Source organism: Scardinius erythrophthalmus (genome assembly GCF_964197995.2).
Source record: "Scardinius erythrophthalmus genome assembly, chromosome: 7".
In the NCBI taxonomy this organism is placed as follows: Eukaryota; Metazoa; Chordata; class Actinopteri; order Cypriniformes; family Leuciscidae; genus Scardinius; species Scardinius erythrophthalmus.
This window is the reverse complement of record NC_138227.1, coordinates 44,814,194-44,838,905: the sequence shown is the minus strand read 5'-3', so window position 1 is coordinate 44,838,905 and position 24,712 is coordinate 44,814,194. Positions and strand designations below refer to the sequence as shown.

The 24,712-nt window shown below is 39.9% G+C and overlaps 2 protein-coding genes across 2 annotated transcripts in view; one reads left to right on the top strand and one right to left on the bottom strand.

The window, feature by feature from the left end:
• Window positions 1–10,344: 10,344 nt before the first annotated feature.
• Window positions 10,345–24,712, bottom strand: part of rabgef1l (RAB guanine nucleotide exchange factor (GEF) 1, like) — a 29,525-nt gene continuing 15,157 nt past the window's right edge. The window contains exon 10 of the mRNA XM_081371189.1: window positions 10,345–11,157. The gene's annotated coding sequence lies outside the window, so the exon portion shown is untranslated. The remainder of the gene's footprint in view (window positions 11,158–24,712) is intronic.
• otol1b (otolin 1b) lies at window positions 16,922–18,640 on the top strand (the record flags this gene model as incomplete). The annotated part of the gene is made up of 4 exons (XM_081370944.1): window positions 16,922–17,321; window positions 17,440–17,529; window positions 17,610–17,681; window positions 17,757–18,640. 4 exons carry the CDS (start codon window positions 16,922–16,924, stop codon window positions 18,638–18,640), a joined length of 1,446 nt encoding a protein of 481 aa, XP_081227070.1.

Below are 24,712 nucleotides of genomic sequence, written 5' to 3'. Positions count from 1 at the left end.
CCATCGGCCACGGAGGAATCGTGACCCGGAGGAAACCACGGAGCTCCCGCAGACGGAGAGCTACCACCGCCGCAACGTGTCAGACAGAGCCCGAGGTATACTGGTGGAAATAGAGACTGAGGACTGGCTGATGGACTTCAGCGCAGAGGTATCGTCTCCCACCCTGTCCCATCCCATTTCTTTTTTATCATCGCTGTCATGTCTTGACAGCACTATGAACTGTACAAACTTTTTATCTGTTTCCTCTGAACCTTCATTGTTTTTTTAGACAGCACAATGGACTCTTTGGGCCCTATTTTAATGATCTGAAACGCAAGTATCAAGCGTGAAACGCAAGTAACTTTATGGGCGGGTCTCGGGCGCTGTTGCTATTATACCGGCGGGATAAATGACTCTTGCGCCCAACGCAAATCTAAAATGGGTTGGTCTGAAGTCGCTTCATTACTCATAGGTGTGGTTTGGGCGTAATGTGCAATAAACCAATAAGAGCGTCTTCTCACATTCCCTTTAAGAGCAGGCGTGCTTGTTCCATGGCGGATTGCTATTATTTTGGCGGATTTGCCAGGAGCGGTTCACAGCCGAGGAGACCGACGTTCTCATCAGGGCCGTGAAAGACAGAGAAGTGACGTTGTATGGGGATGGAGAAACACACCCAAATCAGCTTCGGTTAAACAGGCGTGGGAGGAAATTGCCACAATTGTTTCCACAGCAGGCATCCCCAGGACATCGCACCAGTGCCGCAAGTGCTACAACGATGTCAGAACATGGGGGAAGTCCAAGCTTGCTAGCAACAATCGGACACGGCGTATAACTGGAGGTGGATCTGCCCCTGCTCAGGACCTGACGCCAGCAGAGGACATCGCTGCGTCCACCCTAACCGCTGAAAGCGTTGAGGGATTTGGGGGCTTTAAAATCGGCACCCAACCCGATACAATAGCTGTCCAACCCCAAGGTACACTTACAAATCAAGTTCACATACATAAAGATTTCTCATGAAAATATTTTTATTCATTATTGACATGAAAAATGTAACACAGCCATACAATAAATAAAAACAATGTAACGCAGCTTTGCAGGAAGACCCTGGCTTCGCGAGTAGTGTGTCCGGGCCAGCTGAGGAGGGAGCAGCGCAACCACCAAGGTGCAGAGGGTCCAGACCCACTACACGCCATGGCAGCACCCGTTCCTGCAGCTCCAGCAAACCAGGTTTGACATGCTGGAGTGGGAGCTGTCTGGGATGCGGCAAAGTTTAAATGCCCGTCTTGACCACATGGCGATGTTGCTGCGGCCTCTCTGGCGCATCCCCTCAAGTCTGGAGAGGATTGCTGCAGCCATGGAGCGAGGGCCTCTAAACGCACGACCTGCTCCTGTTGTGCCTCTTCCTCCTCCTGTTGTACCCCTTCCTCCTCCCCCCTCTCCATCTCCGTCCACCCGTTTCACCAGGAGCACATCGCGCATTGCCACTCCCGGACCCTCAAGTGTCCAATCCCGCCGTGGCGCGCGTCGTCGCATGCCTATCAGAGGAGGGGAAAAGAACTATAGTTCTTCTGTTTAAATCTTTTCAACTTTTCATTTTCCGTTTGTATTTTTTTATTTTTTTTTGATCAGTTGCAGTTTGCTATTGATTTCTTTTTGATAAAATGTAAATAAAGAAATGTATACTTTCCAATGTTTTGGTCTCACTCTCACTGAATCACCAGGTTATGAATGCATGGTGATATTTTTGCAGTGTTGTCTAACATTAGACTGAGATTACTTTGCTTACCTCACTGTAGACGATGCAGCAACTCTTCTGTTTGGGTTAAGTGGCATCGGCACACGCAGTTCACCATCACGTCTCCTTAAGTCCTCTAATATTTCCTCATCTATGTCAACAACACATCCATGATTAATGGAAATGTTTTGTAAAACACAATAAGCCACAAAGAATGCTGCGACTTTTTGAGGACTGTACTGTACTTTAGCCTCCTGACCTATCCAAACACCTGAAGCGCATTTTCTGTCACAGCCTGACGGGTCAGGCGTAGCTTACGCATACATTCCTCCTCACTGAGGGAGAGATAGGTCTGTCTGGGCCTGTAGACCCTCTCCTTCTGGCGTCTATTTCTCTGTCCCAAGACGTACTCCATCTCACTGTGTGATAAAAAAATGGGCAAGCGCAACTTAACTGGTAAGTTGAAGAGTAAGGTTTTTAATGAACTTACATGATGGTAAAGGTTATTTCGCAGTCTTCAGAATTTTTTGTCCTGGTTCTTGACAGACAACCCACTTTGTCAGATGTCCTTATATACCTATGTCTTGTCATTATTGGGCAAACAGGTTTGATCTGTCATTACTACAATTAGCCTGATTAATTTGGGTAAATGTGTAAGCTAGATTTATGCCTATTTTTTCTCATCTCCATGGACACCACAATGATTTTCCTCGTGTGTTAATCTTTTTCCTTGTAATTATGTATGATTTGCAAAAATTAGAACTGCTGCGTCTGTGTAGATGAGATAAGCAAAGTTTATGTGTGTTGTGCACACGCTACATTATGGCCAAGCATGCGCCCTTAAAATAGCATATGAATAACATGCACAGCGCGCCACTGACTTTAGACTAGGTTTCTCCTGGTCAGTGGTGGAATTGTTTTCTGAAACTGCAAAATAGCACCAGGGAACGTTTGCGCCAGAACACGCCTCCTCTTTTCGCTGAACCGCCCAGGGAGCGCAAGTTCATTCCCTAATTTACCTTATTAAGGGAAAAGTGCAAAATAGGAATGATATGCGTCGGTGTAAAAAGTCAATTGCGCTGGGTGCAAGATAGGGCCCCTTATCTGTTTCATCTGAACTTTCATCGCTGTTTCTAGACAGTACAGACACCTGCATGAACAATGTATTGTTACCTTCGACCCCGTGAAGTCTCCATCTGCCTCCTTCACTGCAGTGCTCAGCCAGTCTCCCAGCCCTGCCTCTGCTGGAGGTTTGCAGCCCTTCACCATCTCCTGTAATGCCAAGCAATCACGTCGAGCCTCAGTTCCTTTAACCACCATTAGCACCTGAGCGGTAGTGATGCGCGGGTCGTCTCATAACCCGCGGGCCCCGCGGGTAGCCCGCGGGTCGGGTTGGGGCGGGTAAAGAAATTGTCACTTTATTTGCGGGGCGGGTTGGGGCGGGTCATTAAAAACAAAATAAAATAAAAATCCATATATGTTGCATGCAATGTCCACCCTATATTAAATATTTGGGAATATCAATCTAATCATATTTTAGTAGGTTCTTTGATAAGGCCGTAGCAATGCAACTTGCGTGATTTCCCCAAACCTTTGGCGTCACGTGACACAGCTCGCGCAAAGCAGCTCCCGCCGCCAGCCACAACAACAAAGACGGAGAAATAAAAGTGAAGATGGAAGATGAGGTGCGGGAGAAATTGAGGTCGGGATTTTACATAATTAAAGAAAAAAAGGTGAATGATGAATTAGATGAATACAAACGCTGCTTTGTAAATATTGAAAATGTTTAAATCATTATCTTATTAATATGACCTGATTTATGGTTCATATTCAGAAACGTCTGTTATTGCCAGTTGGCAATGTTTCCAAGCACTTTCAGGCTGAAATAAAGGCTGTTTTCATTTACATTACAATGTCTAATGTGTCTATTTAATGGTCGCGGGTGCGGGTGCGGGGCGGGGCGGGTTGTAAAAATAGATACAGTGGTGCGGGGCGGGCTGGGGCGGGCCAAATAATTTCATAAAAGCGGGACCCGCGGGTTGGAAAAAAAGCCGACCCGCGCATCACTACTGAGCGGATAGATCCTGTGACTCCGCCTCCTGCCTCAGATTACCTCGCTCTGTCTCGGCCCATCAAACTGTTGGCTCCGCCTTGGCTCCTCCCACCTCTGGCTCCGCAGACACCCTTGCCCTTTCGACTCTACCGGGTTCCCTCATCCCACCGGCTCCCCCTTGGTCAGTCATCACACCATCTCCGCCACGGACTTGCGGATCTTGTGCTGCGCTCTGTTTTTCCACCCCTACTGCTGCAGCGGGCTCCTCCTTCCCTTTGTATACACCTCGGTCCTCCATCACACCGGCATCGCCTCAGTCCTCGGCCAGTATGACTCCACCTCAGACGATCGTCCCCGCGGCATCGCCTAAGGCCTCCTGTGCCAGCGATGTCACTCGTCTCCATCGGCTTCCCATCTGCACCCTGGGATCCATCAGCTCTGCCTCCGTCGGTCGTCCCCGAGTTGACGTCAGCCATTACTCCACCTTGGCTCCTCCCTCCCTCGTCTCAACCGTGGGCTGTTGTCTCTGGGTCTGTGCCGTCGGACACCCTTCATCATCGCCACTGGGGTCTTGTCGTCCGTATTGCACCATCCCCTCATCTCCTGTCTTCCCTGTGTCATCGTTCTGTCACAGTTATCTAGACTCATTAATCTTTAGTTTCACTTTCGTGGACTTTCAGTTTGTTTTCATCAGTCACGTGTTTCTTTGTCTTTCTTTTTCTTCCACTAATCTTCCACCACAGCTGCACATCATTTAGTTTGTTACCTCTGTGTATTTAGTTCCTCTGTGTTCAGTCTTCAGTTGACGGTCGATGTTTGCATGTGTGTTAACCTTCCTTTCACGCTCTGTAACACTTTCTTTCAGTTACTGAGTTTATTGTATTATTAAATCACTTCGTATTAGATCCTGTGTACCTTCATCTTCATCATCTTCAGTCTTGTGACACAAGTAGTATTGAAATAGTACACTTACAAGTTTACTTCTAGTACATTGATTTAGTATACCTAAAAATATACTTGAACTTTACTGAAGTATACTTTATAAAATTAACTTATTTTTTGTAAGGGTAGTTCAAAATAGTTTTTAATTTCAACTGCTTACAGTGATTTATATAAATGAAATCTGGTTTAGCTGGTGAATTAATAATGCAACCCTTGCTCTTTTCACTTTCCTAATGGAACCTAGATTTCCTCCAGTGAGCTAATAAAACAGACATCCAGTCAAGCCAATCAAATATATACTCGTAAGTACACTAAGCTATCTGAAATACTGTGCAGGAAGTGTACACTTACATCATACATATTACTTGAAAGGATACTAAAGAAGATTGAGAAATCTTAATGTAGGGACCTTCAATATAATTTTTAGGGACATACAGAAGTTCATAAAGAATACTTGTAAGTACACTAATAACCCGGTAACAATCAGCTCCAAAACATTCTAAAAGGGTTGACAGAGAAAAGAGAAAATGTTTTGAAAGAGAAATGTCATGAGTTAGGGATATTTTTATATTTGTGATTTATTTAACTTAGTGATACTGCTTTTGTTTACTTTATTCAAATGATCTCAGTTCCAAACTTACTGATACACAGTTAAAATAAAGAAGTGCTCTAGGGTTTTGCCTAAGTTGAGAATCAATATACACTACCGGTCAAAAGTTTTAGATCGGTAAGATTTTTAATGTTTTTAAAAGAAGTCTCTTCTGCTCACCAAGCCTGCATTTATTTGATTAAAAATACAAACAAATACAGTCATATTGTGAAATAATATTACAATTTAAAACAGCTGTTTTCTATGTGAATATATATTTAAGTGTAATTTATTCCTGTGATCAAAGCTGAATGTTCATCATCATTACTCCAGTCTTCAGTGTCACATGATCCTTCAGAAATCACTCTAATATGATGATTTGATGCTCAAGAAACATTCATTATTATCAGTGTTGAAAACTGTTTTTTACATTTTTATTTCATGATGCTATGATGAATAGAAAGTTCAAAAGAACAGCATTTATCTGAAATCTAGGCTAAAGCTTTTGTAACATTAAACACTACCGTTCAAAAGTTTGGGGTCAATACGAATTTTAATTTTATTTTTGGGGGAAAGAAATAAAATAAATCAATACTTTTATTCATCAAGGATGAGTTAAACTGACCAAAAGTTACAGTAAAGACATTTATAATGTTAGAAAATATTATATTTTAAATAAATGCTGTTCTTTTGAACTTTCTATTCATCAAAGAATTTTGACAAAAAATTGTACTCAACTGTTTTCAACATTGATAATAATAATGAATGTTTTTTGAGCATAAAATCATATATTAAAATGATTTCTGAAGGATTATGTGACACTGAAGACTGGAGTAATGATGTTGAAAATTCAGCTTTCATCTGAGGAATAAATTACATTTTAAAATATATTAAAATAGAAAACAGTAATTTAAAATTGTCATAATATTTCACAATATTACTGTTTTTTTTATTGTTTTTTATCAAATAAATGCAGCCTTGGTGAGCAGAAGAGACTTTTTTTAAAAACATAAAAAAATCTTACCGATCTAAAACTTTTGACCAGTAGTGTGTGTATATATATATATATATATATATATATATATATATCTTTTTTGTTTTTGTTGTTTTGTTTTGTTTTGTTTTTTTCATTGTAACTACACATTTATAATTCTGGGTAATCGCTGCAGAAACGGCCTTTGAAAAACACAATGTTAAAATGTTAAAGGGGAAGCAGTGGTGTGGAAGCTCGTTTCCGCCACAGAATAAAACATTTTAAATGATGATTGTGACTTTTTAGCTTGATTGACATGCGATCTAACCAATCATAATCCGCCATCCGCCATTTTGTCCGACAGAGCAGTCAGGAGAGATAGCAGATTAACATGGGAGGATTTGAACTTGAAAAACGGAGTGTACTGACGTCTTTCCGCGGTTAAAACAACAATCTATGGAAGCTTGTTTCCGCCACAAAATAAAAAAAAATAAAAGATAATTGTGACTTTTTATCTCACAATTGCGAGTTTACATCTCGCAATTCTGACTTTATTTCTCAGAATTGCGAGATATAAAGTCAGAATTGCGTGTTTTAAAGTCGCAATTGCGTGTTATAAAGTCAGAATTCTGACTTTTTTTCTCGCAATTGCGACTTTATATCACACAATTCTGACTTTATATCTCAGCATTCTGACTTTATATCTCAGAATTCTGACTTTATATCACACAATTGGGAGATATAAAGTCAGAATTGCATGATATAAAGTCGCAATTGCGTGTTATAAAGTCAGAATTGTGAGATATAAACTATTCTGAGGTAAAAAAAAAAAAAAAAGTCCGTCTTTTTTCCCCCCTTAGAATTGGACTTTATATCTCACAATTCTGAGAAAAGATGTCAGAATTGCGAGATATAAACTCGCAATTATGTGTTATAAAGTCAGAATTGCGTGATATAAAGTCAGAATTCTGAGATATAAAGTCAGAATTGCGTGATTTAAAGTCGCAATTGCGAGAAAAAAAGTCAGAATTCTGACTTTATAACACGCAATTCTGACTTTATATCTCAGAATTCTGACTTTATATCACGCAATTCTGACTTTATATCTCAGAATTCTGAGAAATAAAGTCAGAATTGCGAGATGTAAACTCGCAATTGTGAGATAAAAAGTCGCAATTATCTTTTATTTTTTTTATTTTGTGGCGGAAACAAGCTTCCATAACAATCCTTCTTACGTTCATTCGTGTTTATTTGATGCTATAAATGAACTAGAAGGAAGAGATGATTGGTTCACGAGCAGCTTTAACTGATGCTCTACAGCGATCTGTCAGACACATTTAAGAGCCACAAAACGGTATGTATCGTTTAAATTTCTTTAAAAAAATGACCAAATTTGAAAGGTGAGACTTTGTTTAATATGTTTAATATCAAAAGTAACCGAAAAGTAACCTGGTCTGTCCTGTCTGTCAGCGTGTTGTCAGTGTCCTCTCTGCTCCGCGATGTATTTTTTTCACTGCGTGAGAACTATAGAGAGCCTAAGTCCCGCCCCTCCGCTTCCGGCTCATGGGACCTTAGTTCGGAAAAAATATGTATGGAAGTCAATGGCGAGAGATAACTTATCTTTTTATTCCGTCTGAACTGTGCCCTGAACTACACATATGATGTTTGTCAATTTAAAAGGTAATTATGAAAGTCAAGAAAGTCGCAGTTTGTCATAAAACAGAAGAGTAACGTTTAGTTTTATGTGAAAATCGCTCAATGAACTACATCTCTCGTCTCGCACTATGTACGTCACAAGATCCGTTGCTCGTATGTGTGTATTCTGGTTCAGGCATGACGGCGTAACGTTACGATTATAATGTAAGACTATAGAAAAAATGGCAGACGTTAGCTTCAGTAAAGTTAGCTTCATTTATTGAGAGAAAAGGTATGACGTCGCATGTGCGCCTTCTGGGTTTGTAATCTTTGTAATTACGTATTTTCACAGTCTTATACCTCAGCAGTTTTACATCAAGCTGCGACTTTCTTGACTTTAAAATGCATCTTTTAAATTGACAAACATCATATGTGTAAATCAGGGCACAATTCAAACGAGATCAAAATATTTGTTGTCTCTCGCCATTGACTACCATACAATATTTTTCCGAAATAAGGTCCCATGGTGGTCGACCGGAAGGGGCGGGACTTAGGCTCTCTATAGAGCTGGTAAGTCCCGCCCCTTCCGCTAACCCCGCTGGACCTCTAGGTTGAAAAATCGTCAATGCAAGTGAATGGGAGAAAATAATTATTTTCTGGTCCCGTTTGAATTTTGCCATGAATGTGAACATATGTTGTCTGTGAATTTTTTATATAACTTTTCGTGTAAAGAATGCTACAATTTAGTGGGTAGAAGTTTGATACGGTTAGACTTTGTGTGCGCACTTTGTGGACTACAACTCTTCGCTGCTTTCGACGCGTTTGAAACGTCACCACCACTTGCACACGGACACTAGCTCACGGATCCTGCTAAACATGGCTGTGTCTTTGGTGCACTTCGCCGCCTTCTTTCAGGGAGAGGACAAAATCATTGAGGTTGGTGAAAACCACGGGTAAGTCAACTTTATGGGGTGACGTCACATAGGCGACATGTAGTCTTTCTCGTTATGTCTTTTCCACAACTGCTAGCCGAAGAATCATACCATATACTGTCAAACTCGTAACATGAAAAGTTATATGAAAAATTCACAGACAACATATGTTCACATTCATGGCACAATTCAAACGGGACCAGAAAATAATTATTTTCTCCCATTCACTTGCATTGATGATTTTTCAACCTAGAGGTCCAGTGGGGTTTTACAGATGGGCGGGACTTACCAGCTCTATAGCGACAGTAACTAAGGGGGGCGGGTCTTTGCGAAGGGTCAATTGCGAGTTTACATCTCGCAATTCTGAATTGCGAGATGTAAACTCGCAATTGTGAGATAAAAAGTCACTATTATCTTTTAAAATGTTTTATTCTGTGGTGTAAACAAGCTTCCACGCAGCGGTGACGGCCCTTTGTGCCTGAGGTGTGAAAATATAATTTGCCCCCAGTTCAGATGGAACCTTTTCAAATGAAAGGATACAAAACTGTTATTATCCCCCCATAGTACTAGATTAAATGTCTGAGCCCTACATGAGAATGAATGGAAAAAGCGAGAAAGAGGGAGGAAATGGGAGGGAATGGGAAGGACGAGCAGGTGAATAGAGTGCACAGTGTTCTGTGGGCCTGGGTCAGGTTTCTGGGTCAGTTCTGGTAACACCACTGCCCGGCACTTTGTTCAGGTTCAGTCTGGGTGACTGCGACTGTGAAGCACTGGGCCAGAACAGTAGTACACACCCCTTGCCCGAGCCTAAAATCTGTGTGTAAACGTGAGCTAGAGACAAACAGACACAGATCTGCATCTCCATGCTCTCTGCGTCTTCAGTGTTTTGAGCTCAGTCGGAAGGAAACAGCTGAAGCCACCGGACACGAGACAAGCCTGCTGTCTGGTAAACACATTTACTGATGCCTTTCATTGACTTGATCTCAGCTCTGTCTGAGGATGCAGTGGTGATGTAGAGCAAAAGGCACATTTCAGCTTCCTACAGTTATGTATTATCCTTATTTTTATTCAACTTTTAAATTAAAATGCATTTTAAAAGATAATCTCTGATCACGTACTGCAGTTCTGCTGTATATAATGTGTATTATACTACTGTACATCTACCTAATTTAGCTCTAGGTGCATTTCTAAACTTTAGCAAAATGTCAAAAGTGTGAAGTGTACTGACCTAAGGAGATTGCAAATGTCCCTTTCCAAGAGCCGTAGCCAAAATGTCATTTGCATGATTTTGGGTGTTTTACGTACATGTAATTTTATCATGTGTTTAACTGATATTAATCAGTTAAACACATGATAAATTAATAATTTATATACCTTTGAATTAATTCTGAATTAATTCTTTAAAATAAGTGATATTTATACAGATAATTATTGTAGTTGCTTTTATGACTTTATATTTATGGAAGAGTACATGCAATATATTTTTTTTTTTTTTTTTTTTTTTTTTAAATCATTTATCGCGGGACTAGTTAAAATGATCTAAAGAGAAGCAAAAAAAAAAAAAAAAAGTTCTTTATTGTCTTTCTTTTTGTCCATTGTTGTTAAATTTACATTGCTTTTTACATAACCCTGTGAATCAAAAAGTTTTCCAGTCTGTCTTGGGAATTTGAAGAGAACAAAAAGCAAAAAAGGTGAATGGTCCAAAAGCCTCTCTATTGCTGACAAGGTCATAGTGATCTCCATTAAAGGCTTACCAGTAGAGCACAGCCTTAACCGTTACCAAAGACACCTCCAGCTCAGGTGACACTCAATCCTCCATGCTCTTCAGATCCCCTTAAACAGGAGCAAACACGCTCTACAGATATACTATGCATTCATGACATGATGCCTTGATAAAATGAGTGTCCGTCTCTTTATTTGCAATTTTAAACCTCTCGATCTAAGGATCATTTGAACTCAAAACCATCTATTTCTGTCCGCTCTGTTGCTCTTGATTGTGGAGTAGTGCACCATGGGCTCTGGGGTTGTATTGTGATACGGGCTCCGTGTCCTATGGTTTACCCTGTCTCGTTCCCATAAGGCTTTTCAGGAATGGGGGGGTTGGCGGCACAGGGCCTGTGTTCAGCAGAGCCTCTCTTTGCATGGCTTGGGGTAAAGTGAGCACTATGGTTGGGTTTGTGTTGAATGGTGGAGTGACACCAGCAGGTCAAGGTGGAGTATTACCCTCCTGAAGCAGCCCTTCCTCTCACGTTTCAGATGGGTATCGGCCTCTTGCCTTGCTGTGGTCTGCATACCTTAGTCTATATCCTATGCTCCAGTCTGAAACATAAGAGAGACTGAATTTCCTTTATGCCCTTTTTCAGCTTTATCTCAAGAGGTTCTTGGGTAATTATGACAGAGGTGTACAGCAGCTCCAAAAAGTGTTTTTGCTATCCGTCTTTACAATAAGTCACACTAGCATTTATATTTTGTTATATAGTGCAAAGACATCCAGACATTTTTAAATGTCCATATATACTTTTTTGGGACCACTGTATATTAAAGGTGCTATATGTAGAGTTCAGAAAACCTTGTTATTAGCGACACCAGTGGCTGTTAAGTGAACTGCAGCCAGCCAGCAACTTATTCCTCATGCACACGTAACGTACAAGAGACTACAAAGGCCACGATACACTCACGGTGATGCTCTTTTCCTTCCTCGTTTAGAAGTAAAAAGAATTTGGAAATACATTTGCGGCTATGCGGTTAACGAACATCCAGACGCCGCCCTTGTAAATATGTGCTGCGCGCTTTCCTCTCAATAACAAAATAAACACATAACAAAAATGACAGCGGTGAGAAAGCAGTAGTTCAGAAAGCATCTGATCGCAGCGATGTGGATATGTTTGCACCAGCATCATGTCGACAGATGAGGTCATTAAAATTACACTGATATGGTAGGTTGATTATAAAGTTTACTTGAGACTATAGACTATATTGATCTGGCTATGTGAGACTATAGTTTGAATTAATCCCTTTTCTTTGCATGACACAGTACAGAGCGGCTCTTTCATTGTTATCCTGGACATTGTATAAGCATTTGTTTCATCTCCTTGTCCTTTTGATTTTCTCGGCACAACTGGCCCAGGTCCTTCACATAAAAATCAGTCTACAGGCTTTCATAGACAACCTAGGACATCAGTATCATTACAACTGTTCAGACACTGGCAAAGAAAAGTGATTAATACATGAAAATTCTTTAAGCATTTCACAACTTGAGTCAGTTCACACAAAACGTGTTTTTTTTGTGTGTGCAAAAGCCGTCTCTGTGAACGACCCCTAACACATCACACACACACACATTCCCAGAACTAAGCTTGTCATGGTCGCTGGGTGCCAGTAGCCTTCATTTTACCTCAAAAGCAGCTTCAATGGATAAGCCATTTCCCATCAGAAAACAGTTGATGCTGAAGTGAGCTCCTGAGATTATCGGTGCTCTTTTGGACAAAAGCTTTTTTGGATTGACACCAAACAGATTGGAATGAGACTCTGATTTCCTGACTGAGTCTGTTATATTAAGCTGGCAGGTTCTGGACTCAATGAATGCTTCAGAAATCTAGAATCAAACACCACCTGTAATAGTCACAAACTATTCCGTTACAAAGACTAAAAACATGACGGATTTTGATCCAAGTAGCAGGTCTGATAAATCAGCCTATAAGGTGTTGTTAAATATCTATGAAAGCTGTGTGCTTGGCAGCTGTCCATCCATTAGTGCCAGAGAGTTGCAGAAGAAATTCTCCCTAGATCATGTGTCACGTTGCCCCCGAGTCCAGCCGTCCAGCTGAAAGACTAGTATTTTTTCCGTCCTTGTTTGCAATTGGTTAGAAGGCTTGATCATGGGGTCCAGTATTCTATGTCACAAAAGCGCCACACACTATAGACATAAAGAATCGTGGCCACTGTAGCAAGGTGCTAGATAGTCTTATAAAAACTGCTACAGATCCCACACTCTTACTCTCTTCTCTTGGCCACCTGCTCAACACTGCATATGGATTTAATGGATGTTTCAAAGAATGAAAGGTATATAAACGCAAGTACAGGCTGTGGCCAATAATAGGTTATTATATTCAGTTTAATCCTAAAGCAGTTATATAGCAGGAGATTGGTTTCCGTTCTGAGCAGACCTGACTGACCAACGCAGCATAACGGTGAATTGAAGAATGAGAGTAGGTGTATACTTGACTTAAAAGATGAGTATTTACCCTTTGTCTAGACCAGGGGTAGACTATGTTAAGTCAGTTCAACTTGGAAAATGTACTTCATGTGGTAATATCTACAATAACTGGTTTTGTTGAAATAAAATAAATAATTTAAGATTACTATTATCTTTCCTTTTGCTGAAAAACATACAATAACACTTAATCCCTAAATTTACTCTACTAGTCCATCCAGATCTTTAATGGAAATAGTATGTTGGGTCAATAACGCAATTAAGTTAAAACAGCATTCCCTTGTTTTATGTTACATCAAACTGATTGAAGTAGGTTACAACAACAACAAAATTAGAATTTGTAAGTAGAATCAGGTAGAAAAAGCAACAACTGCACATGTTCACTTGTTATTTTCAAGAAACTCCTTGATTAGCTGGCTGAGGTTTGTTTGACTTGGGTTAGAGATGAACTCGGCAGGACGGAAGCTCTCCAGGATCAGTGTTGACTATCTCTGGTCTAGAGTCTAGATTAAAACTGAGAGAGTGTGTCTCGAACAATGCTAGAAAGGCTATCCCAGAGCCAGAGAGTAAAAGGATCTACCCCCTGTAGGAAACTCAGAAGCGAAACACCAGGGGCCAGTTGCACCAACTGTCCGTAAGTTACAACTTAGCCTTGTTTTGACGTAAATGGACACTAAGTTATGACTTAAGCACTTCTAAATATTTTTCTGTTGCACCATTAAAGTTAGTTGAAGCATAACTCTAAGTATAAACTAAATATTTACGGCAGCCTCCGATCAGGAGTAGCGGTTGGAATAAAATATTAGACAGACTGAACTGCATCAATAAGCTCTTCTTTTACCCGACAGACTTCAATTCTTTAGACATATATGATAATGCTGACATTTACACTCGCTTACATTTTAAGAGAGAGAACATTATGTGAAAAGATTACTTTGTTAGCTGCTCTTTAGCACGAACCCGTCCTGAACAGCCCGCCGCTGTGAGCATCTGTCCATGTTGTGCATGTCAAATATCAGTCATAATCAATAAACGTAATTTCTTATGTTTTTTGTATCAATATTTATTTATTGATCCTTATTCATTTCATTTCAAATACAGTTTCTGAATGTTATTTACATATAAAAACACTTATGTTATTAATGATCAAGTAGGCTATCGTATTTAATGGAAACTTATTTTTACCGTTAGTAACGTGAGGCAAAAGAAGTTAGAATGTATAATACAGTTATCAATTTTGATATTTTTAGGTCAAACCGTTCTTGTCTGTCAGTCGTATAATGCAGGTCTATGGTCACTGTCTCAAAGAGCAAGCACAGAGTCCAAATTAAAACAATTCCACATTGTCCAAATTAAACAATTCCCCATCGCAAGTACACATTGATGGCCTAAGACACGAAACGAGCGGTTTGTTTGAGAAAACGAACAGTATTTATATCGCTTTTACCTCTTGAACACAGCCACGTCCAAGTGATCTGAGGGCGCGAGTGCATCCTGGTGTGTGACGTGTACGCAGACTGGTGCATAGATATATACACTAGATTTCGCCTTAAAGACATTCGTTCCAATGAACTGCTGTAGACAAGGCGACACTAGTGTAATATATCTATGCACCAGTCTGCGTACACGTCACACAGCAGGATGTGCTCGCGCCCTCAGATCACTTGGACGTGGCTGTGTATAAGAGCTAAAAACCATATAAATACTGTTCGTTTTCTCACACAAACCGCTCGTTTCGTGTCTTAGGCCATCAATGTGTACTTACGATGGGGAATTGTTTAATTTGAACGATGGGGAATTGTTTTAATTTGGACTCTGTGCATGCTCTTTGAGACAGTGACCATAGACCTGCATTATATGACTGACAGACAAGAACGGTTTGACCTAAAAATATCAAAATTGAAACTACTGTGGAAAAAAAGACACCTACATCTTGGATGCCCTTGAGGTAAGCTAAAACATACCAAAATTTTATTTCAAAGTGAACTATCCCTTTAAAGGTGTGGACTTTACACACAGCCTTAGAAGTGATGACTGCACCTTGTGTTCTCAATAAAGAATCAACCAAATATTGTTCTAAAGCAGTATGATCATTTTTCTTCTTTGGAGTATAAAAGGTGAAGTTCCTCTCACGTTTGATCATATAATGTCACCCTGACAGCAGACATATTACATCACAGATATGTAACCTATTTTTTCAAGGTTAGGTTTTGGAATTTTAAGTTTCAGTTAAAGTGGTCTGTGGTGAAAATCCAGCTTTTAATGTTGTTTATATGTCAATGTGGTGTTTTTAATCTGCTTTAAGACAAACCATGTGTAAACTCATAAGTCGACACCATTGCTGAGTATTTTCTCCTTAAAGCAGCACTCAGTAGCTTCGGGATTTCTTCGCTGTATTCTCGCTTTTTGCTCGCATGTTTCTCTCTAGAGCTCCCCCCACAGCTTCGGAATAGATATTTGACAACACTGTTGTAAAAACTTGTTGGCGATTCACAGACACCAGAGGCTAGTAGATCACCGACATCAAAGCAGATGGGACATTCTTTAAAACGTCTTCTTCATTCGGGTTCGAACAGCGTGAGGGAGCGCAATAATGACAGCATTTTAGCAGATTTCTTTTGGCCGTAAAGCAATTGTTTACATCGCGAGACCTGATATCACGCGAGACTTCCTGACGCGACGCCCGGGGCCCGCCGGCTCAAAGTTGCAAGTGCGGATTTTCCGCTCACGGGCACCAGGGGGGTGCGAAACGACCACCATTCAACCCGAAATAAGTAATATAACCATTCCAATGGCTCCGAAGCTGTTCAGTTAAGGTAAAAAAAGTTACTTAGTTCACCTTTAAAACTGCAGTGAACCAAAGACAGTCTCAGAAACACGCTTTGAAATCGCTGGTGTTTCTGACGTCACAAACTACCTTGTAACCAATCAGATCAAAGTGTGATCGTCAACTGAGGCAAGAGTGTCGAGTTACATTCAAGCTATTTTAAGGCATGAGGATTTTTTTCAAGGAAAAAACGCTTAAATATGCCATTTTGGTGATCAAAGATGAGTTTTAAGGAATAACATGATTGACTACAGGGGGACTTTAAGTATAATAGGGATGGTCTGCAAACTAAAATTAGGTGTACAGTTTCTGTTTAGACCTAATGTTGTTTTCAGATGACTTGTTATATAAGTGAAAGTTCAGTTGATCCAAACTTGTATGACTTTCTCTCTTCTGTGGAATACAAAAGAAGAAATTTGAAGAATGTTTAAGCTTTTGCTCATGCAGTGAAAGTCAAAATGGGCATAAAGATAGCGTAAAAAAGGGATTCAAACAACTCCTGTTGATCCAAACTACTCCAGTCTTCTGAAGCAATACAATAACGTTATATGATGAACAGAGTGAAATTTAATAACTTATTCACTCTCAAATCAAATCAAAACATTGACCAACGCATGTATACAGAGTCGAAATCAAGTTTGGTGATATGGCAGTAACATTAAACCTTGGTTTTTTTTTTGAGCATCACTTGACATAACATTATGACACCATGACATAAGCGGCATTGAGTTTTAATGTTAGTGACGTGTTGCCATATCTGAATTGGGCTCTGTAAACAAGTTGATCAGTGATTTGGTTTGATTTTAAGTTTTGGGAAGAGCACTGAGTGGCTTTCTCTCTTTCTTGTCAGTACAGTTGTGTTGTCCCTGAATTACTTGTTTAGCATGTAATCTAATGGTGATTGAAATTAATCAATTGTGTGTGCTCCCTTTCTTTTACCACCTTTCGTAATTAAGATTTCACAAATTAACAAAGGTGATGTTTGGTCCAATTAGACCCAACATATGATTCTGTGTTTACTCTTCTTTGTCTACAGATAGAAAATGGGGATGCTCTTTGTACACACTTTCTTCTTAATTGTAATAGCACTGACCTTTATACCCTCGTGTGACACAATCAAGCCCACTCAGAGGCCAAAGTACCAGTACACCAAGAAACCCCCTAGAGAGGTGGTCCAAACTACTGTATATGCAGCCAAGCCTACGGTCACAGCACGGATTGTGGACCACACCAAGCCAAGAGAGCGCTTCCCTGCATACATCACAGAGAGCACAACAGTTCCAGCTGACAGCTATATAGACTACCCCACAGACACCACCGTATCTCCCACTACAGCGAAAGACAATTACACGCTAGACTATAATGAATGCTACTTCAACTTCTGTGAGTGCTGCCCTCCAGAGAAAGGCCCACAAGGGTTCAAAGGAGACACAGGACTTCCAGGTCAGCTAAGTCAAGTCGTCCCTACACACGTCTCAAGTCATCCCTTTATACATGAAACTAAATAGATGTGGTGGGGGGAAACCTGGGATCTGTAATTTTGTTTAATTGTTTATTGAAGGCACACCTGGGGAAAAGGGAACACCTGGACCCAAAGGTCTACCAGGTCCAATAGGGCTGAAGGGCATTTCAGGATCTAAAGGGGATAAAGGTAAGTACTTGAGCAGTAGATTACATAAATTATATTATCCTTATTCAGTCATCAGATATAGTCCTATTGTAATGCAACAGGAGAGAAAGGTGATCAAGGAAACATAGGACTCGCAGGATCTCCAGGCAACCAGGGAAAGGCTGGAATGAAAGGTTAGCATAATTATCCATGGAAATATAAATGTTAGACCTGGTTGAATATAAGAAATCAATGTTTTTACTCAACAGGTGAGATGGGTATTAAAGGTGAGAAGGGTGCAGCTGGCCTGCCAGGATTCAAAGGTTCTAAAGGGGAAAAAGGAGATCCAAATCTGAATGTGTCAAAGGGTGATCAGGGAGATCCAGGCAAAGATGGACCACCAGGACACCAAGGCATGACTGGTGAAAAGGGTGAAAAAGGGGATAGAGGAGAGTGCGGGTTACTTGGTGAGAGGGGCCAGAAAGGTGAGCAAGGTGACCCTGGACCACCAGGTGTGCGTGGAGACCCTGGTCCATCTGGGCAACATGGCATGCACGGAACTCCAGGCATTGCCGGAGAACGTGGAGAACCAGGAATTCCTGGAGCGAAGGGAGAGCCAGGAGCACGTGGGCCAACAGGAACCAAAGGTATAAGAGGTCTGAGGGGAATAAAGGGTGACCGCGGCCCCCAAGGCAAACGTGGAGACCGAGGCCTACGGGGAATGAAGGGTGCTATGGGTCAAAGTGAATCGAGAGTACGTTCTGCTTTCAGCGTTGGCCTATATCCCAGCAAGTCTTTTCCTCCTTCGGGATTTCCAGTTCGCTTCGACAAGATCTTCTACAATGGAGAAAACCATTATGACATTGTCACAAGCAAATTCAACTGCACCTACTCAGGAGTTTATGTGTTCTCCTACCAGATCACGGTGAGAAACAAGCCACTTCGTGCTTCTTTGGTGGTGAATGGCGTGCGTAAGGTACGTTCGAGGGACACTCTGCAAGGTCAAGACATTGACCAGGCATCCAATCTAGTGATCCTGAAGCTAGATGTCGGAGACCAGGTATGGGTAGAGACGCTGAGAGACTGGAATGGTGTCTACTCTAGCAGCGAGGATGACAGCACCTTCTCTGGGTTCTTGCTCTACCCTGACTAACGCCCTCTCCATGTATAAACCAGGGCTAGACCTTGAACTGAACATTACATGATATGGACATGGGATGAATTAGATTTAGTGTTGTTATCATAGAGAGAAAGAAGTGTACTGTTTAAATGAGCACCAGCCAACACTATTGATTCCACTGTGTCAGAGCCATAGAGAGAAAGAGTTGCGACACTCTTTGATGTCGCCGCTATGGCTGTCACGTGGTTCATGTAAGCCCCAATAGTTCTAAAACATACGCTGGCTGTCATGTTCTTCTATGGGACAGACAGCAGCGATTGCATTATTGAACGGTAAATATAAAATAAAACACACCCCAAGTACTTTTTCAGCTGTTATTGCATTTTGTTAATGTCAGTTTTGCATTTGGAGACAAGTTTTAGGCTATATTTTTGGAGGGAAAAGCTTAGTGTTCATGTTCGCATGTCTTTAGTGGCTCTAACTTAACTTTTCCATATCATTCATCTGATGATGGACGTCTCATGATATTTATTTTAGCACAACTGGGCTGTATTAGGCTATTGATTCCCGTGATTTTGCTTATAAATTTTGATTCAGCCATTAGCCTACCTTCGTGATTACGCAAAGAGGTGTGCCGTGGCGGTCCGTTCAGAGTTCGCTCAAGCTAGCTCACTTCTTCTGATAAAAGTGACCACCCCCAGGACCACAACGTGAAACATTATCATGTTAAGACTAAGAATATTATTTTAATATTAAGCCATACACATTATCAAAACTATAACAGATTAAAAACGAATTTATAAGCATTGCTGATACAAATGAAGGTTTTCAAATAAACAATTTTTATTAAACAATGACAGACAACAAAAATGTGTGCTTGTGTGAACAAGAAAAACAAAAATCAGGGGCAGGTGATCCATGAAACAGACAGGACTGGTGATGGCCATAACAATCCTAGAGGTCCAGCATTGTTCTCACAAGCCGCTTCACTCAAGACAATAAAACATAATGAAAAGTTAGTATATCCCCAAAAAAATAAATTAAATAAAAGTTGCTATAAAGGTGGCAGCGATTCATTACCGAACTCTTAACTGACGTTAGCTAAGTTAGCAGGCAGTGCTTGAAAATTGGTTGAAACAACTAACATAAAATATAAATAATTACGCTGTGCATGTACAAATGAAGACCAGTATAAGCATCGCAAAGGGCCTCTGATACAAAATAGACAGTTGACAATTCAAAAGAGGTCGATATTTCAACAACTTAACTCTGGAACAACTCGACGCGCAGCAATGTAAGTGAATGGGGTCCAACGCCAAAATGACAGTGTTTAGAACTATTCCGCTCTTCAAATCCCGGAAGTAGGCGGTTAAAAGCCCCGCCATTGTTTACAACGGAGGTCTATGGGAGTGTCGCAACTCTTTCTCTCTATGGCTCTGCACTGTGTTAACCACGCCAGAAAGGCTAAATTGATTTTAAAATCAAATGTCTTATTTTGGGGAAAAACGCCCAAAATACATATCCACCAAATTGTGCACAGTTTGTGTTTTAAGAGCGCTGTGGATCTCTTTACAGACTGTTTTGGACATTCAGAAAATTATTGTTTTCACTTAGATAATTAGTCAATTATTTTGTCTTTATTTACAGATCAGAGATCAGGCACTTTGACAACAAAAAGTTTGACTGAATGATCCTGTACATCACGTGCCATTTCAGCTTCTTTTTAATTGGTTATTGATTATTCCACTCAACATTTTCAAAGGAGGCATCGTTCCATAAACAGTTCATTACTCGCAGATTCAACAACATAAACATAAGCTGTAACATCAAATCATATGTAATATATTGTATGAAACTTAAATCACAATGTAGGCTTTGGGTTGTTGGGTTTCTGAGCACTTAATAATAAAATCAAGCAAGGAATATCACTTTGATTAAGGCTTCACTTCCTCAGTTAAAATATCAGTTATGCTTTTCTGAACACAAAGACAGTAATGAAGTTTGATTCTTGTGTTTGAGTTTAAGTCCTGTTCCAAAGCCTAATGGGATATTTAATGCAAAGCAAGGCAACTCTCTAGAGCTTTGGCATGGCTCAGCATCCTCTTTCCCAACATGTTTCAATTCCCAATGTGTAGTTTAGGTGAACGTGATTTCACCAAGTACCACATGTTCCTGGATCAACATCTTTGTTGATCCTGGAACAACTTTCCAATCAACCAATCAGATTTGAGGGACAAGTTTACAGTTTATGTCAAGTTTAGGCTTAGAACCAGGGTGAGATGGTTCAACATCAGTGTTATTCGCCTATCATTTCCTTCTGATTTTAGGGAAAAGTTATGGGTGGGGTTAGGTTTAGGGGTAGGGACAGGTATGTTATTCCAGGATCAACAAAATATGTTGATCCAGGAACATGTCTTACTTGGCAAAACCACGGTGACCGTGTAGTTTATGTGTTGAAGGATGAGCCAAGTGTTGTTCTTCATGCAATAGTATTCCATAATAAGGCCTTTCCCTTTCACATGATGCAGCTGGGTGTTACATATTGCAAATTGAGACATCTTGTGTTATGAATTATGTAAAAACATAAAAGAGAAATATAAGAAATGTTTTCTTATATCCCGGCACTGAATCCCAGACCCATCCTTATAAAAGTGACCCTGTTGCAACGGGACTGTTTTGAATGTGAAACGCCAGTATGATTGTATATGTTATTACTGAAGGTGCGGCTGGTATCTGAAGAGCACCCATCGTCTTGGAAGAAAAAAAGCCAGTATAACAAAGGAATACAGCTTTTAGCATGTTCAATAAACGCATGAGAAATATAGACAAGTGTGCAGAAAGAAAGGACTCGCCCTCATGAACACTGGGATAATAGTAAGGTCATTTAAAGGTAAGAGGCTGTTTATGCTCTATTTGGGATTGTCAGCACTATGTGAACAATCTCCTTACACGATTTCTTTAGAAACCTACGTAAAGAACTAGTTCATCCAAAACTGAAATTCTGCCTGTATGTTTCTGTCTGTTTTGAAATATTCTTGGATCTCGAGTTTCTTTCTTATACTTTCATAGTATGCAAAAAAAAAATAATAATAAGTTTTGCTTTTTGGGTTTGAAGGGAATAAAAGTCAATCAGGTTTGGAACAACATGAGGGCAAGCAAAGGATGACCTTTTTTTATTTTGGGGTCACCTATCTCACTTCACTATAGGAATGAGAATTTAAAGTAATATATCCTAAAAGATAACCAAATGACCATGCTGGGTCATCAGGCACCCTACATGTGCTTCTCAAGTCCTTCAGGGAGGACACCTGAATGTCACATTTGATTTCATATCAAAAGAGGTACACTTCAGAAACTTTTAATGTTTGAAAAGCTCTGCTTTTATAAGCTCAGATTACTATTTGTCTACAGACAAAAGCTTTTTTTCCCCCTGTAGCTTCTTTAAAAAAAAAGTTTTTAATAGCATTTAAGATTTAATAGCATGTTTAATATTTTATGATTTTAAAAAATGTGCTAAAAATGATAATGTTTGTGATTTGATTGATCTCAGATCTGGACTCTATGAACTCCATATGGAGCAACTGAATGAAATATTTCCCTACACAAAACTCAATGAAAAAGTGGGCACTGACTGCATGCTGCACCACATTCTCAAGCTTCTTATTAATACAACATTTTACCTGGTTTTACCTTGCAACACTGTGCTCGTCTGTATAGATAAAATGGCTGATACAGAAAAAAACGTTTTAAATTGCTAGTTTTTTAAATATTCAATTAAATTCTTTTTATATGTTAACCAATAAACAAAGTACTTTTTTCCACATTTCACAATGAATATTTCTTTCTTTTTTACACAAATAGAATGTAAGAATAATGTACTAAAATTACTTTTATATCAGCATACCTGCCAAATTTCAGCTAATCTTTGGGGTGCCTCAAGGTTCAGTGCTCGCTCCTCTTCTTTTCTGCATTTACACAACTTCGCTGGGCACGTTCATAAAGGCGTATGACTTCTCCTACCACTGCTGTGCAGATACACGCAGCTCTATATACAGTTTCAACCTGATTATTCCACTGTCTCAGCTTGTGTCAGAGAAGCCTGCCTTTCAGACATTTCTGCCTGGATGAAGGAGCGTCATCTACAGCTCAGGCTTGCAAGGACAGAGCTCAGGTGACCACAACATCACTTCGAAATTAGGGTCCACAACACTAACACCAACTACGACAGCAAGGGATCAATGGGTATAGAGTTCCACTGGCTCCCAGTTGTGGCCAGAATCAAATTTAAGGCTTTAACGTTGGCTTTCAGGATCATATATACATATACATATACACAAATAGATGCCTCATCAGCAGCCGTTTCAATGGGCTGCTATTCGTAAGCCATCCGCCATATTGGAGCAGACAATATTCGAGAGCAAGTTGACTGAGTGTCTGCAATCATTTAGCTAAACTAACACAATACAGCTGACATTAAAAAGTTACCATAGTAAACGGAAAAACATTACAATTCCAATAGTAAAACATGTAATATTGAGTTGATACATATAAAAGCACAAACCAACACCAGCAAAATGATGTGGCATCACTGATTCTTACTGACGACACGCTGACCGCTGCAAGATGGCGGGCGCACAATGTGTTTTTTAATGTAGGGGATATCAAAGAAGGGTGGTAATAATAGTGTTCCCTTCTAGAGTTGAGTGCCTACAAACTAAAATGAATAAAGGAGAATATAAAACAGCACAAAAGCAAGCTTATTTTGTACCAGGGGTGAACTCCCCAGGACTAAGATCATATTTAATGCAAATTCCTTGTTATTTCATGCCTCCATTTGGAGGATGTTTTGTTTTGGTCTGAGTAATTGAGGAAAGATTGCATAAATGTAAAAATTGCAAATGGCATCAAAGTCTTCCAAGTTAAAATACCAAATTCATAATACCCAGGGGGCAAAGGGGGTTTAGAAGACATGGGCTGCTGTAAAAGGTTGTCATATAAAAATGAAATCTATGATGTCTGAGGATCACAACCTGGGTGGCCAACCCGGTCAACAAGCTGCTGGAAACTTGTAATTAGGGTCAAAACAATGTTACCTCAAATTCGGCTTTAACTCCCAGAATCACCCAAACATGCTAAAACGGTTTAATTATATTCATGAATCGTGAGCCATATCTTCCTGATACTTTATGCTAGAAACAAACTGAGCACACCTTTAGAAAGAGTGGAAGATAAGCTTTCATCTGATGCCTTGATTGTACATGTAATTAGAATGTAAGAGTTAACAATGCCTCTTAATTCATAGGTAGGCAAAAAAAAGAAAACATTTTTGAACATTCCATTTGTAATCGGTAGCATTCTTTTCCCTTTGTTGTTGTTACAATAAACAAATTACCATGTAAAGTTAACTTTTACTGGATGAAATCATATTTTGATTTTTTTTTTACTAACCAGACAGTCCTCATGGCCCATAAGAGTCATGTGTGGAGTAGGTTTAAAAGTATTTACTGATTAAAACTGTTACATTAAGTAGCAATTTGTAAAAAAAAAAAAAACGAAACAGACAAACAGATTACAATTCAGGGTGATAACTCATTTCTGTAATAATGTTTATACAATTTGTTTAGCTGTTTCGGAATCACCGCTGCTGTCGCTGCTCTAGTGTTTCAGCATGCTGTGTCCTGCTACATTTGGTTGCCAACCCCTAGCAACGGCATCCTATGTAGCATGGAGCAGTTCTTCTGACAACCTTTAACCAGAGATGGGCACAAATACATCAAAAAGTATTTAATTAAAATACAAGTAATTTGTAATTTGAAAATACAAAAATATATTTTTTACAGTCTTCTGTAGTGTAAGTGTGGCGTTAGGTACGTGTAAGAGTCTAGAATATTGCAATATTATTGTTTAGTGCAGAAGATGCGCTTTTAACGTACATGTTGCCACATACTGTCATAATAAAATATAATTACGCATATAACACTATATTTGTATTATTTACACAAAAACTAGTTAATGCTGCTGTGAGCGTGTTTCTAATAGCGCGGCTGTGACAAAGTTGACAACTTTCTTTCTTCCGACTGCCATTATCTATTTTTTTACTCTTTT